Source organism: Oryzias latipes, chromosome 9 (assembly GCF_002234675.1).
Source record: "Oryzias latipes chromosome 9, ASM223467v1".
Taxonomy (NCBI): domain Eukaryota; kingdom Metazoa; phylum Chordata; class Actinopteri; order Beloniformes; family Adrianichthyidae; genus Oryzias; species Oryzias latipes.
Genome location: NC_019867.2, coordinates 28853714 through 28869794, shown reverse-complemented (window position 1 = coordinate 28869794; position 16081 = coordinate 28853714). Strand labels below are relative to the sequence as shown.

General features: G+C 41.7%; 1 protein-coding gene across 2 annotated transcripts; it reads right to left on the bottom strand.

Annotated features, from left to right (window-relative positions):
• Positions 1-1129: 1129 nt before the first annotated feature.
• Positions 1130-10458, bottom strand: LOC105354806 (RING finger protein 225). Of its 2 annotated transcripts, none has more exons than XM_011479660.3 (3): positions 10286-10458; positions 3031-3857; positions 1130-2554 (listed from the first exon to the last, which is right to left on the bottom strand). In XM_011479660.3, exons 2-3 carry the CDS (start codon positions 3726-3728, stop codon positions 2311-2313), a joined length of 942 nt encoding a protein of 313 aa, XP_011477962.2. In that variant the 5' UTR covers positions 3729-3857; positions 10286-10458; the 3' UTR covers positions 1130-2310. The 2 variants fall into 2 exon arrangements, with proteins under 2 accessions (XP_011477962.2, XP_011477963.2); XM_011479661.3 differs by lacking the exon at positions 10286-10458 and adding an exon at positions 6566-6779.
• Between the last annotated feature and the right edge of the window lie 5623 nt (positions 10459-16081).

The following is a 16081-nucleotide window of genomic DNA, read 5'->3' as shown; positions in this document are numbered from 1 at the left end:
CATTTTAGAGGATCACATTCCCAGAAGCCAACAGTGCCAGGAAAGAAGCGGAGGCTGGATATGCTGATGCAGCTCAGAGCAGCGTGTGTGTGTGTTTGTGTGTGTGTGAGTGGGCACAGCGAATCAGCTTTCACTTATTCTCATGGGGGCTGGGGACCGGTACAGAGGGACCCAGACTAGAGACTCCTTGTGGCTTCATAGACGGTAGCACAAATGGTCTTACCCAAAGACCCAGACTGGATGAAGCTCATCATAAAGGCAGAAAAAAGTTGAAGTGTTAACCATGAAAATGTTTTTTTGCAATTACTGTATCAAGAGCTGACCTTCCTTCACGTTGAGGAAGCAAAAACTGGGTTTTTTTCTTCATCTTATGTTTTTTTATTTACGTCTTGGACTTGAATCATTCATTAAACAGAAAACACTGGGAATTGACTACTATATATGTGGGATCTGTGTGAAGATGATGTCAATGAGTCTGAAAGGTGTGGATGACCTGAGAAAGAGAAAGGTTCACCTAACAGACACCTGAGTGAACCCATGAATTATGTCACCCAAGTGTCACTAATCCCTGTGTGGGAGTGATTAGCAGGCTGGCTACCTGTCCAGGGTGCATCCCGCCTTCGCCCAACAGAAACCAGGACAGGTCCCAGCAACCCCATGACCCCAAACGGGATAGAACAGGTTTAGACAACGGATGGATGGATGGATAGATGGATAAAAGTAAGTGAGTGAGTTGGCGGGATGTTTTGTGTAAATGACCTCCAAAGACTGGATATTCCTTCATTTCCTATGGCGGCCACTTTTGACCAAGAACGCAACAAGGCTAATTAATACACTCCAAATTCAAGGAAAAAACGCTCATCACTTATGCTCAAGTTCATTGATATTAAATAATAGAGGCAGTCAGAGATGAAACAGCATTTATGAGTGTTTTAAGTTGTAAATCAGTTTAGATTTGACCCAAACAGGAGGGTCAAAGCTGCAGATTTCAGTTTTGTCGCTGTACAGGTAACATATCTGCAGTCCTCCCCTGAAAGGTCACGCCACACCAGTAATCTCTGCACGTCTAAGGGTGCAGATATCAAAGTCAAATCTGAAAACTTTACTTTTTGTAATAAGAAACAAAAGATTGGATTCTCGTAGAAATTTATTTAAGTTTAATACATATGAAAAGGTGCAACATTTGCTTAAAATTGTTATAAATACATAAAAGTCATTTATTTTACATTGCAAAGTAAAACAGGGAGAAGCCTAAAAGACACAGAACAAAGACAAAGGGCTTCAGCGTAGAGTCAAACTAAACTGGATGCTGAAGCCAAACTGACACACTAGGTTTTAGGACAAAAAGCTGCTTCGGGATTCAGTCTTGATTTACAAACATTTCTTTTATGGAAAACTTGTCTCAGTCCTTCGGAGTCTAAAGAGAGGATCATGATCATCTGATGCTACAACGCTTTCTGACCAAACTAAAGCAGATGTTTGCAGGCAGAGGCAGCAGAGGCATAAGGCCAGATTCCCCTCTCTGTGAATCTATACAGTTGTTGTTTCTTCAGTCCAGTGTTGGCCTCACTGACAAACTGCTCTATAAACAAGAGACGATGTTCAGAAGAAAAAACCTAGAAACTGCTGGGACCACATTAACCCAGTTCACTCCATACTAATGTAACATGCTGCAAACGTGAATAAAACCAGACCTTAGCAGGTAAACTGAACTTTTTGTACCCGTCTCCACAGAAGACCGCTCCCCTCTCCGAACCAGGCAGCAGACCTGCTGCAGCCCGGCTCATTTCCATGGAGCCGTCAGCATTTGTTTAGAAGAACAGTGCTGCAGCTCCAACATAGTAGTAACAAGTTTAAAAACTACGATTTAAAGTGCTTAGAGGAGGAAGGGTCTGACTGTTGGCCAGTTCAACAACCTGTACACAAAAATGAAAACCTGAGCGTCATTGTATCAGAGCAGAAATCAAAGAGCGAGCTGCTGCTTGTTCCCCTTCAGCAACACACTGACCTGCAGCCTGGTTTCATGGCTTCGGCTCATGCATCACTTCCTCACAGAATCAATGATCCCTTTTTCATGCCGACAGTCCTGTTTGACTTTTGTTCCCCTTTGCTGCCTACAGATCCTGTTCAGCCACAACATCTGTAGGGAGTCTGGCACTTATTTATCATAAAATCTTTTTAAACGAAATTTTTTCTTCCACCATTTCTTAAGGTTCTCATCACAGCGGCTTAGAAAAAAAACAAGTCTCTAGAATTTATGGGTGTAAAAGCTACGGAAAAAGATCCAACAGGTGAATGTGAAACATGGTGTTACTTTTTGTAGGACAAAAGGTAAATGATAGCGGCTGTGAGAACAAGGACAGTGATCACCACACAGCTCATAAGGAAGGCTCGACACGCCGGCCGTCCCGTCATCCACAGCACCATTCCATCCATGTTGTGGGCCTCGCCGCCCTGCGTGGTTGAGCTGGGAAGTCCTACGTTCAGCGTGCGGTTGGTTGGGCCCAGAGACATCACCGAAGCGCGACTCCTCTGCCGGGATCTTTCAGTTGCCCTGAACAGGAGAACAGCCGTCAGTTCATACAAGAAAAAAACTGACAGGGCAATAAAATTAATAAAAAAATGTAATTTGTTCATTTCCGGTTTATTTGCAGTTTTACTTTTAATGGTAAAGTAGAATAAAATAAGCCTCAGGCCTCTTTCTACTCTTCTGTCAATTTCTTTTCCTGTTTTGGTCCAGACTTGTTTTAGTTCATCTTGGAGTTAAAGTAAATAAAAGCTGGAGGACATAAAAACAATTTAAAAAAAAAATGTTTATAGCATCAGCCCAGGTTTTTTTTTTTGGACTGATCCCTTACAACCCAGCAGCTATGATGCATTTGAACTGATCTTACATCAGTTTTAGAATGAAATAATTAAAAAATCCTGAACATTTTTAAAACTTCTGTACAGCATTATCAAGACTACTTTGAAAAGGCAAAAGAAGTCTGCTTGCAGATTTACAGATCCCACCAGAGTGTTGAATCTCACCTCTTGACCTGCAGCTTGCCTTTGTTCCGGATGAAGCGGATGCTGTAAACCCTCTGCATGGCGGCTGGCAGGTAGGACAGCACGTCCGAGTCCGTGGCCAGTTTTGGGAGGCCCAGGGTTGGCAGGGTCGTGAGTCCGCGGCACAGCGGGCACTGAATCGCATTGGGCTCTGCAGACTTGACGTTGATGCGTGCCAGGCACTCCAGGCAGAAAGTGTGCTTGCAGTGGAGCATCTTTGGGCAACGGAAGACGTTGTTGAACTGGCTGAAGCAGATCGAGCACTCCAGATCCGGACACTCCTCGGAGAACTGAGACGGGAGAGGAGAGGGGTGCAGGTCTGGAGTCTGGACATCCACAGAGACTTTGTGGGGCGGGTTGTCGTCAAAAGAGAAGTAAGGGTTTGCTATGGGAGGAGACCGGGAGTCCTGGGTCAGACCCCATGAAGGAGTAGATGCAGGAGTGAATGCTGGAAGGGGCAAAGATGAACTCGGAGGTTGGACATTTTGGTCCAGCCAGGTCAGGTCTGAGACTGACAGACGCTGTGAAGCTGGGGGAAAAGATTCACCCGTGTAGATTTGGGGGAGAGGAGAAGTGGGCACCGACGGGTTGGAATCAGGAATTGAACAGCAAATTGAGCTCAGAGCATCTTTGTCCTCACTTCGAGAAAAGTCCTGGTTTGTTTCCGAGTAAGGATTCATGAGGGAGGAGCTGGAACTCTGAGGGGACAAACAAGTGAAGATGGTGCCAAACTTTCAGCAGTGAGAAGGAGCCTCAGGCATCAGGTGGAGGTCAAACTGAAGCATCACAATTCTGCATTCAATGTTAGTCTGTGGGAAGAAAGAAAGAAGCTCGTCAACACGACTCAGTAGACGCTGATTTTGGACTAAGGCATTACTCTTCTGTCTACTTTATGATGCTGTGTTCACTTCTGATGTTTGAGCAGCTGGAAAACAAACGAATCTCCAGAAAATCAGATTTCCTCATCTCAAATACTAATAACTGGAAACAGCATTTCATCAACAGCATAGATGTTTTTCTGCACAAACACAATAACGTTTACAACCATGAAAACTGACTTTAGTCCTTCGTTTGCATGTTATGTCACAACTTCTGCAAACATGTTTTCTTTTACTGTTGCAGAAACCTTTCAAATGAATGCTTGTCACAGAAACAAGAAAGCTGCTTTGAAATCTTTACACCATGTTTCCTTTAGTGCAGGGATGTCCAAACTTTTGACAAAGAGACATTTAGTGAGGTGGAAATGTGTGAGGGAAAACCATTCGGCCTGACATTCCTTTAACTATTTTAGTAACGTTAAATTGAATTGAATTAATTGTTGTTGATTTGTCAATTTTTCACACTTTTTTCCCAGTTAGCTTGCTGTAGTTGGTTTGTCTCGTCTAGTTGTGCCTCTTTATATGAAAATGTAATTAACCAACCACAATCAAGAAATCATACTTGTGCGGAAACTGGAGATTCTAAACAGGACTGTGAGATAGGTAAATTAGGTTGGTTCGTTCCATCAGTTTCCTGCACACAGAAATGAATGAATAATGACTCAGAGACAAAACTTAGCTTCAGTGAAGTTTCACTCCAAACAAGAGGCACAAATTTGTACGAAGGGTTACAGACAGATGAACAGGGTTGCTGCATCAAATTCCGAACAAAGGAAACTGGAAAATGGGTTTGGTATATAAACCCTGCATTTGCATATTCAGAAGATCACCCGATGGACAGTGGTGTGAAAAACCCACCCACAGGTTGTTGCAGGCTAGATGTTCGAAGGTCAGAGAGCTTCAAGTGTCAGATCTCTCTGAGGTTATCACAGACATTTCCCAGAGCACATACACCAGCACACACAAAGATGAAAGGGGAGGATGCTGAAGGAATGTTACGAGACAATAGTCTCGGTTGTGCTTTCTTCAAATGTGATATAATTTTGAGATGATAATACATAGTGAATCAAGTTTAAAACATTAGTGTAATAAAAAGTAAAAAAGTAAAAATAAAATAAGTAAAATAAAAAGCTGGCCTCTCCCTACAGCTCCTCTGGGGGGACCCTGAGGCGTTCGCAGGCCAGCTGAGAGGTGTAGTCTCTCCAGAAAGTCCTAGGTCTTCCCCGGGGCCTCCTTCCAGTAGGACATGCCCGGAACACCTCCAGAGGGAGGCGGCCGTCCAGGATGCATCTTGACTAGATGCCTGAGCCACTGTAACTGGCTCTTCTGAATGTGGAGGAGAAGCAGTTCTACTCCAAGCTCTCTCCGCAGGTAACCAGAGCTTTTCACCCCATCTCTAAGGGAGCCCCCAGCCACCCTACGGAGGAAGCTCATTTCAGCCGCTTGTATTCGGGACCCTGTTCTTTCGGTCATGACCCAGAGCTCATGGCCATACGTGAGTATTTGAAGGAAGATTGACTGGTAAATTGAGAGCTTTGCTTTCTGGCTCAACTCTCTCTTGTACCTGTCCCTGTACCGGTCACAAGGGGAAAGGTACAGGGCCAGATCCTCCTGTAAATCTTACGCGCGGCTCTTCGCTCACTTGTGAACAAGACCCCAAGATATTTAAACTCCTCCACCCACCGAGAGGTGGACCTTTCTTCTGTCGAGAACCATGGCCTCAGATTTAGCGGCGCAGACCCTCATCCCAACCGCTTGACACTGTGCCGCAAACCACCCCAAAGCCCGCTGGAGGTCCTGGTTCGATTGAGCCAACAGGACAACATAATCTGCAAAGGGCAGAGAGGAAACCTGTGGCCCCCAAACCAGCCCCCCTCCAGCCCCTGGCTGCGCCTAGAAATTCTGTCCATAAAAACTATGAACAGACCCGGTGACAAAGGGCATCCCTGCTGGAGTCCAACATGCCTGCAAGTAATTGATTTTAGTGCAGCTACCTTCAATTCACTGGCAAAAGCCTCGTCGATTCTCTGTCACATGGTAAGCTTCAGTTTGATAAAAGCATCAATATCTCCAAGTCATCTTTCCATTTAAACTTTTTTATAAACATATTTTTATATCGTAAAAATGCCCAAATTTTTAAGTCTAGTTCTAAAAATATCTCCTGGAATAAAACAACATTGCATCTTTACTAAATGGAAATGTCACAGAAACGCAATAAGGTCCTCTGAAAACCATCAAATGCAATAACTTTACCAGGAAATGTGTCAAATCAGCTTAACGCCAAACAAGAGCTTCAAAAATATTAGTGGAAACCTTTGAAGAATTAGAATAAATTCTGGATCTTTGAGATTAAACCTGATTGATTAGGAGCATTTTGAACATGTTAGGTTCTGAATCAAATCAAACTATAAAAAAGCGCTTTACATGCCTTGCGCAAACCAATGCTCCAACATTTAAGACAAAAAGTCAATATTATAATAAAAATCTAGCCCACCTTTCCCACCGACCCCGCATACACTAAATACTTATAAAAGTAACTTCTAAAAAAAATAAATAATAATAATTTCACATCAAACTGTTCAGTAAAGAGAATCTAGGCAATTTCAAAAGCTGTTTGAAAAAGAGAAAATGACACTTACGTTTACAGAACAACCATTCAAAGTTGGTTTTTCCAGCCTTAAAAGTGAAAAACAACTGATGTAGACGAAGCCGCTTAGAGCTGAAACCCAGAGAGCTTCATGCAGCGTCCAAACAGTTTTGGGCGTTCAACAGAACTCACATCCAGCAATCTGGTGTTTCTATTTGTAGACCATAAGGTAAATGATAGCCAGATCAACGCATTTTCCACATCAACAGGTGTGCTCACAAATGGACACTGTCAAGCTTCTCGGTAATCATCTGAATACATTTCATAATCTACTAAGAGCATCAGCTCAGACATTTGCATCAGCCGTTGTATTTACGCAGGAAAATATGATGCAAATTCTGCTCTACTGCAGGAACAGTTTGCTAAAATTTGACAGCTTCTGCAACACACACACACTACAAACCCCTAAAGCTCATCAAATCAGCTTCAGAGTCCACTCTTTAAAAAGCTTTTGAGCCAATTAAATGTTTAACTTTACAGACTCCTGATGCACCAAAATACGACCAACTACAGCCTTGCATTTAAAGGCTTGGGGTTATGTAAACCGGTTCATATGAAATTATTTCAAAGGAGTTCAACCAAGTTTTTCCATACAGCTCAGTGTCCCTTTGTGCTTTCTGCAAAACAATGGTCAATGCCTCCACTCACGCAGGGCTGTTTGTTGTTTAAGAGGAGCTCTGAGCTCCATCACGTTACATGCAGAGAAAACACTCAGTGATTTCCAGAAGTCTTCATGTCTCATCACAGATCCAGAATGACACATCCTAGAGATAAACTGTTCAATTCACTTCAAAGAAATAATAGTCCCCTGGAGACAATTTAAATAGCACAGAGCAGCAGGTGATGTAAAGGAGCAAAACCAGAGCAAAACATTCAAGAACAAAAGACTATAAAAGAGAAAAGACTATTCTGAAGGAGTTAGAGGTAGAATATGATTGCATATTCACATTTTGAAAGATTTACAGGGCTTCACATCTCCTGGAGTTGGATGGTGTTGTCCGAGTCTAAAAAGATGTTGGTCATCAAGAAAGGATGTGGTGCTGCTACCGTCTACCTGAATGACTCTGGGCTGCTGGCAGCTGTATTACCGGGGTTTTAAGCCTCTCGTTTTTCTGCCTCAGTTGTCCACTGCAGCTTTGCAGTTTAAGGTCAGTGTCATCTTCTCTGAATTCAGATTCTGAGCCGATAAAGAAAATCCTGTTCTTGTTGAGAATTTATATTTGTGCTTTGGTGATCAAGGCTGGTCATTTGGAAAGATAGACAGATTTTGATAGAACTATGGACATATGTGATGAAACCCATGTCCAGCTGCTCATTGGAGTCCTACTGCTGATCATCTTTAGATCCATTTTCAAATCGTTTCCAGTGGTCCTTTGATTATGATTATGTTGATGTAAGCCCAAACCAAAAAACCTGTGTTTTCTATGACAGTTTCTCCAGAGAGACAGTAGCTAAAATCAGAAATTCACTGTATAGTTTGGGGCAGGTGGCGTAGAGCAAACACCCCCCTCAAGGGAAGTAGGGAGCTGTGGTGCGCCCGGCTTATTTTCGGCGTAATTTATACCATCTTTTTCCAGCTCTTGATTCAGAACAATTTGAATAAAGAAATACTCAGTTGTGGGTGGGACCATTGGCGCAAAACAACCCCCCCCCTGCTACAAGTCAGTTTGATTCAAACAGCCTTTGGAGGCTTGGATGCTTTCCTCAGTCAGCTGAAGCTTCTGATGACCTCCCCTAATGACTGGTGTGTGCTGGAGGCAGCAGGATGGTTGATTAACATCCCCTATGATGAGCCTGGGGGCATTTGGAGATAACGGCTGTAGTTTGATTAAAGCAGTTGATGTGCTCAGTCGCTGTGGCGGCGTTGGTGTTTGGATGAATGTAGACCAGGATGGCGAAGAGCTATGGAAATTTCCTGGGAGGAAGAACGGGCAAAGAGAAACATCAACACTGTCATGCAGTTTGTCCCTGACAACTGCAGCCGAGCACCAGAGTATTTTGATGAAGAAACACACATCGACTGCCATATTGCTTGCTGGTTGCGCCCGTTGTCTTGGTAAAAGTCATGTGACTCCTCCACTTCATCACAAAAACTCAGACAACTCAGGACGCTTGCAAGAGACTCTTGCATCCCTAGGAGGTGCTGCGGGAATTTCTGAGAAGGGGAGTGGAGGTGAAGAGCGCACCAGCCCGTCAGCTGCAAAAGAATATTTCACAGTGAGCAGCAGCTGGTTCCATCACTTCCTGAAACACCACCAACCAAAGTTTGTGCCCCTGTATGGAGAAATTGCATCAGCTGATCACTGAGATCCAGATGAAAGAATGATGGATGAAACCCGTCATCCTTTATTTATTGTCCGCTTCATTATGGGATTCAGACGTGAGGAAGAGGAGCTGCCGCTCACTTTAAAGAACCACCCAAATGAAAAATGTGTGTTTAACATGTCCTTGGGGCATTTTTTTGAGGCACATAAGACTTAAACTGCATTTGAGGATTTCTTTGTTCAAATTGTGGTGAATCAGGGCATGCAAAAAAAAATGTCATTAAAATAAAGCTTGTAGTTACAGCTGAGGGGCCACAAGCTTCCTGCTCCCCTCCATTCTGATGCATCCACTTACAGACAAACAGATCCACGAACATCTTTGTTTCCTGGTCTGAGCTGGAATCTGGATCTAAGCTCCAAAATTGCTCACCAATTTTTTTTTTTCACACCTACTCTCCAAAACTTACACTGGCTTCCCATAAAACAAAGGATTAGTTTCATGCTTAAGAATACCATAAAATAAATGACGTTTTGTTTCACCCAGGGCATCATACGAGCCAGGACCTTCTCTGAAGACAGTTCATGCTGTACCGTTAAAAACCAGTGAAATGATGCTGTTCACTGGAAACAGCAGCCTTTCCAAAGGGTGTTGCAGCTTCCAGTGGGAAACTGATCCAAATGGCTCTTTGAGGGGTGAAGGTCGTAGACCCCCTGCTCCACACAAACCAACACACCCCACAACTCACATTTCTGATGGGCTCCTGCCGTTCAGCAGAAGTTATGTCTCAGTACACACTTTAAAAAAATAATAATTTTGTCTAAAAAGAATGGCAGAATCATATCTATAAAAAAAAAGTTTTTCAAAAAATTAGAAAAACAAGTTAAATTTTTTAATTCTCACAACGCTCTCAGAATAAATACTTAAAAATCTTGAGATTTAGCCTAATTTCAGAGTTGGGGGTGGGGGGGGTTCTTAATATTCGGAATCTGACAGAAAAGAAGAAATGTTAACTTCCACTTTGACTGCGCTTTGCCTCTATAAAAGAACAGACAGCTAGAACTTTGAATGGGAGAGTACAGCCAGCAGAAGGGGATTTGCAGGAGGAAAAATACTGACATTAATATTTTCTATAATCATATGCACGTGTTAATGTGCGCGCGTGCGTGTGAAAGAGGTTTGAACTATGCAAACTACCACAAAATATAACATCAGCACAGGTGAAGCCAGTCCTCCTTATAGACTTAAACCACTTGGTTAGCATTTATTTCATTCTTAGAAAAACTCTTCAGCCTTTTGTGGCTGCAGGGTTTTTCCAGACATGCGCACTCTTAATTCCTCTCAGTGAAAATTCCTTTATTTAACTAATGCTCATATTTACACCTAAGGCGCGTGTCTTAGTGTAGTACAGATGATTGATGGGGGCGCGCGTAGACTCCTTTGCTCTCACCTGTCCTCCTCTTCATCGCACGAGCTCAACGTTCGTCTCACAGCTTCACCTCAGCGGCAGCTCCTCTTCCCCACGTCTGAATCCCGGAATGAAGCGGACAAACGGGTCAAATCAGCGGCGAGCGGGACTTCCGGGATCTGCTTGAAGCTGCACACCTGAACGCGGTGACGCTGATTGACAGATTTGCATGCGCGAGACACGCACGCATGCACGCGCCCCGACAGCCTCTCTCTAGTCAGACTTCTCTTTATTTAAATGGGCATTACTTTAAATGTAAATTGTATTAAAAAAAAACAATACTGCGAAGCTTTACAGCATGAAAGCACACACACTAAAGATGTTTTGTCTTTTTCCATCTAAGTTTCTTGACAGATTAGAAATCTATTTCTGGATTTAACTGCCCAAAGGAAGTTTTAATGAAACAAAGGTGCCAAAAGGTAAATGAATGACTAAAGTTTTGGGACTTCAGATGTCAACATTTCTACCAAAGAAAGCAGAAAATGTGTGGAGAAGCCAAATGTTCCTGAGTCCTTCCACGAAAATGGAACAGTTGCTTCAAGCTCCTGTGTTTAATATAACTGGTCATCAAGCTTTATATTCAAACAGCTTAATATATACAATAAAAGGCAAATTTAAATACTTCTTTAAAAAAGATATTTAAGTTGTGTGTTTTATTTAGAAATATTTGTTTTCGAACAACACCATCAATCTTGTCATGAATTAAATAAAAGTTTACATTGCAAATACCAACCAATTTTATCATAAAAAGTCAATAATTTTTACATGAACCAAAAAAAATGTTGATACTTCTTGGATGGCAATGATTTTTATGTTTTAATATTAATATTAAGTTGTTAGTAAAATAATTGTTGTTTTGTCCCTGAGTAACGCCTCAACCCCGTAGAACACAACGATTCCACCCCGTATATAAAAAATTGTATGATCCATGATTGCACAGACACCAGGAAGTGACAACAGTGATGTATTCTTTATGTTCAGACAGAGCAGCGCTACACTTGGAAATCTCTTTTGCTTCCCAACCCGAGCGATCCTGACAATCCAATACTTGCTGTGAGGAGAATTCCAATTCCTGGAACATCAGAGAACCCAGAGGAGACCATCAACTCTGTTCCAAAGACACCGACTGGCCCGGTTCCAAAGTTTGGACTGAGCTCCTCTTCAGACTCTCCTCCAAGAAGTCTCTCCACTGCCTCCTCTGCCTCTCCTCCAACTCAGTGTTCTTCATCAAACAAGGAGGACTTCACAGGAAATCCTGTAGGAAGATGTGATGGACCCAGTTCGTCACACAGGTCTCCAAAGACCTCCTCAAATGTTCAGCTGAGCTCCAGTACAAGCTTGGTACGTTCCCATTAATGCTCCTTCTCTTTTTCTTCTCAAGGTCGTTCAGCTGCACCAAAAACAGACACAATAAAAACGTCACCGTCACAAACTCTTGATTATTTTTCAGAAACTTCAATATTTTAACTATTATATTATTTTTTGTTCATCCTAGCCAACCGTTGTTGTTGTGCTTTAATAAACTTTATACAACATCTAAAGAAGTTTTAGTTTAACAGACAATTTCTTCTTAGTTCTAGATTTGATTTTGTAGGAAAGCCTCTTTATTTCCCTTGAAATGGTTCCTCATGTCAACATTTCTGGGATTAGCAGCAGGTCTGAGCAGCTGAATTCCAGCAGGGAAAAGGTTTTCTACTGATGCTAAACAGCTGAAATGCTGAGTTCTCCACAACAGAGAGAAACTTACAAAGCTTTTCTTCACTATATCAGCACCTGATCAGAAAAGGGGAAAGCAGAGGAGACACACAGTAGAGCAGGTTTGTGGCCAAGGCACTGATGATGTCATTTGTTGCAGACACTGCAGCTGTGATTGCACTGTGGCCCTGAAACCTGATTGAGTTTCAAAAAGAACACAGTTGGATGTTAGAATATATTTTAGTTGAGAATTAACATGTGATTCATGTGGACCAAGAAGGGGTCCTACCTTTGGTTCTTTGGTTAAGAAGCTGGCTGGATGGGAGTTTTCCAGGTCCTCCTTCAGAGATTGGGTGAGAAGCTCGGTCACCTGGAGAGACCTCGGAGTAGAGCCACTGGTCCTCCACGTCAAGAGGAGCCTGTTGAGGTGACTCAAGCATCTGGTCCAGACGCCTCTTGGACTTCTCGCTGGGGATTGTTCCACGCATGTTCCACTGGGTGGAGGTCCCAGGGAAGACCAAGGTCACGCTGAAGAGACTATGTCTGTCGGCTGACCTAAGAACACCCTGGGGTCTCCCCAGAGGTGCTGGAAGAAGTGGGCGGAAGGAGGAGGGAAGTCTGAGCTGCAAAAATAACTAATAATTCCCAATGGCAGAGTTTCATTTTTCATTTTTTAATGACTCCCAGTTCAAAAGCAAACCATATTTCAAAACTGTTCCCATTAGCAGATTTAATGATGTCATGAAGGTTTTTTTTTCATTTGCAGGTATTTGGGTGGAGTTAAAAAAAAATCACTTTTTCCCCAGGAGCAAACTTATTGTTTTCACATAATATTAGGGTTTGTTATTCATGTTAGTTAAAGGGTTTTGTAACGTCATGTAATTACACATTTTTATATGTAATAATTCAAATCTCATATAAAATTGTGTCTTCATTACTTTCAATTTTTCTTATGTAAATTAGGTTTGTTAATTTGTTTAAAGGTACACCGATGAATTGTGTAACTGGTTGTATCTTTCCTATTCTGTCCTAAAAAAAAAGCTCTGTTGCCTAGCAACATGACATAATGATTCTAGGGCATCATAAAGGCCCTTTAATAATGCCTTACAGTCATGTTGCTAGGCAACACGACATATAGCCCCAAGTCAAGACACATTGATGTCACCTACTGCTTTATGACATCATTGATGACTATGCCAACCTGATGTCACCAACTGCTTTATGATGTCACTGCCAACCTAATCCACTTATACACGTGCTAACCCAAGTCAGGTTGACTCCCCTGAGCCTTCACTGAAAGAGGAAGACCTTCGTAGTCTTTTTAAAGACTGATATTCTTCTCTTCTCAGTGTTAAAGCTTTTTGAAAACCATGTTTCAAAATCAGGGCAGTTTTCTTAGGAAAGTCGCTTTCCTTGGAAGCAAACATCAAAATCCTCCATTTCACAGTGACCCACTAAAAGTCATTGTTCAATTTCAAGATGATGCTAAAGTCAAGCAAAGATGCGCCAAAAGGAAAATCTCTGACTATGACAAAGAATCTGCAACACCGACAAAGAAAAGAAGGGACCTTGAGTTTCCTTCCCTAAAGGATGAATCTGCATTCTATATTCCTGACCATAACAGAAAGAGAAAAGCAAGCTATCTGGAACAACCGCTGGACAAAAGATTCAGAGGAAACCCAGCTGAAGAAGACAACCCAAAGCTTAGATTTGAGGCTAAATATGTAGAACTGCATCCACTCGGTGAAGGAGGTTGCGGATCTGTGTTTGCTGGCTATCGCAAATCAGATCATTTGGACGTTGCCATCAAACACGTCCCCAATAAATACCAGTACTGCAAACACGTGGATGAAAAGGGAAGAGAGATATCTGGGGAAGTAGCTGTGATGCTGAAACTCAGGAGCGGAACATCACACTCCGCTGGCAGCAGAGCACCAATCGCCTTGATAGACTGGTATGTGCTGCCACATGAGCTGATCTTAGTTTTGGAGAGACCAATGCCAGCCGTGGATCTTCAGACTTACGTTCAAGAGAGTAGAAATTCCTTTGGAGAAAAAGAAGCCAAGATGATCCTGAAACAACTAATAAAAGCAGCCATTTCCCTTCAGGACAAAAAGATTTTCCACCGAGACATCAAAGTGGAAAACATCTTGATAGACATGAGTTCAGGCGCCCCACAAGTCCGTTTAATTGACTTTGGAGTCAGCTGCTTCACAGAGTCACATTCAGAATACACCACCTTTTATGGAACAGAGATTCACGCCCCTCCAGAATGGTGGTATGAACACACGTACAGCGCTAGACCCACAACAGTGTGGCAGCTGGGAATTGTCCTGTTTGAATGCCTCCACAACAAACGTTTCAATTCAACTAAACTCATGGAGAAAAAGCTCCAACTCAGGCAAAACCTTTCCAAAGACTGCAAAGACTTTATGAAGCAATGCTTCATCCAAAACCCAAGAAGGCGCCCCAGTCTGGAACAGATTCTGCTTCACCCTTGGCTCAAGTAAATTTTGTTTTTTTTTGTTTTTTGGTTCAAGTAAATTCTAGAATCAACTCCTCAGCCAATGGCCATGTGTGTTCAAGTTACTGTATAAACAGATACTGTAGAAATAAATAGGACTTTGATCCCCAGAAGGAGGTGATGATGTTACAGCATCATGATAAGATGCCAGAAATAGTAGAATGTACTTTAGTATTAGTAATTAAAATGTTTAAAAGTAGAATAGTATAGGAAATAGAAAAAAACTGTTGTATATAAAGAATGGGAAGAAAGTCACTGACAGTACAATGTACTTTAATCTTAGTAAAAGATAGATAAACTTAAAAAAATAAATGAATGACTATATTATTAACAGAATGGAAATGAGCTCGACGACATAGTACATTGTACTTCTGTATTATAGTGACAGGTCAGCTAAAAATTAGACTAATCCCAAAAGGTCTGGCAACCAGTTCTGGATAAAACTAATCTTTGTTGGGATTGAACTCTGTTCTGGTGAAATGTTAATAAATAAATAAATAAATAAATAAATAAATAAATAAATAAATAAATAAATAAATAAAAACCTGTTATAGCCTTTTGTCGCTGGTGATGAAGGTTGATTGGTGATTTTTTTTCCTTTTTTTCTTTCTTTTTTTTTTCTTTCTTTTTTTATTATTATTTAATTTTTGAAACTGCTGCCTGTTTATGTTAGGTTGTGATGTTAAAAAGAAAATATGAGTTTGTAAACATCTTGATGTTCTATTTTTCATGATTGACTGTTTTCACTACCCAAATAAAATAAAATAAAAAAAATTAGACTAATCCAAACAAGGCAAAAAAAAAAATGATGTAAAAAAACTGCAAACATATGATAGTTTTAAATTAGCGAGCTCTTCCATTCATTAGTGGGTTTTTCTCCGGGTGCTCCGGCTTCCCACACAAAAAAAGTAACTCCGCCAGAGTGTCTTTTTACAAGAACTCTGCCGGTCCCAAGCCCGGATAAAGGAGGAGGGTTGAACTGTAAGAAAACTGAAATTTAACATGAAAACAATCATTGGTGGTTCTCAACAAGTTGAGGTTGTTTTGCTAAAAACCCAAAGAGTTGAGGTCACTGCATCCCTGTGAAACAGAAATGGCTCCAATCTCAGAAACAACCAAACTGTTTTTTTCAGAAAGCCCTTCTAAAGTAATGTCCTTGGACCTGCACACAAATGAACACAAAGAGGTTAGTGCAGCGACTACAGATGTCCTGATCTGATCACATGATCAGAAGTTGGGTCTGATCACGTATAGTTTCAGACTCCCACTGTACATCAATAGACATGCGTGGAGAGGGTTCACTCTTTTAGCTACCTGGGCGTGCAGATCACTGAGGATCTCTCCTGGACTGAAAACACCACAGCGGCAGTGGAGAAGGCCCAGCATCTCTGCTTCCTAAGAAAACTCAGGAGGAACAACCTGGAAAGGAAGCTGCTGGTGACCTCAGGAAGTATGGAAGTGAGATAATGTTTGTGTGCAACACATGTTTTATCTATAAATGTATGTTTTTTTACTTTACATTTTTTCTGTTCTTAACTTTTTAGTTCTATATTTAATAT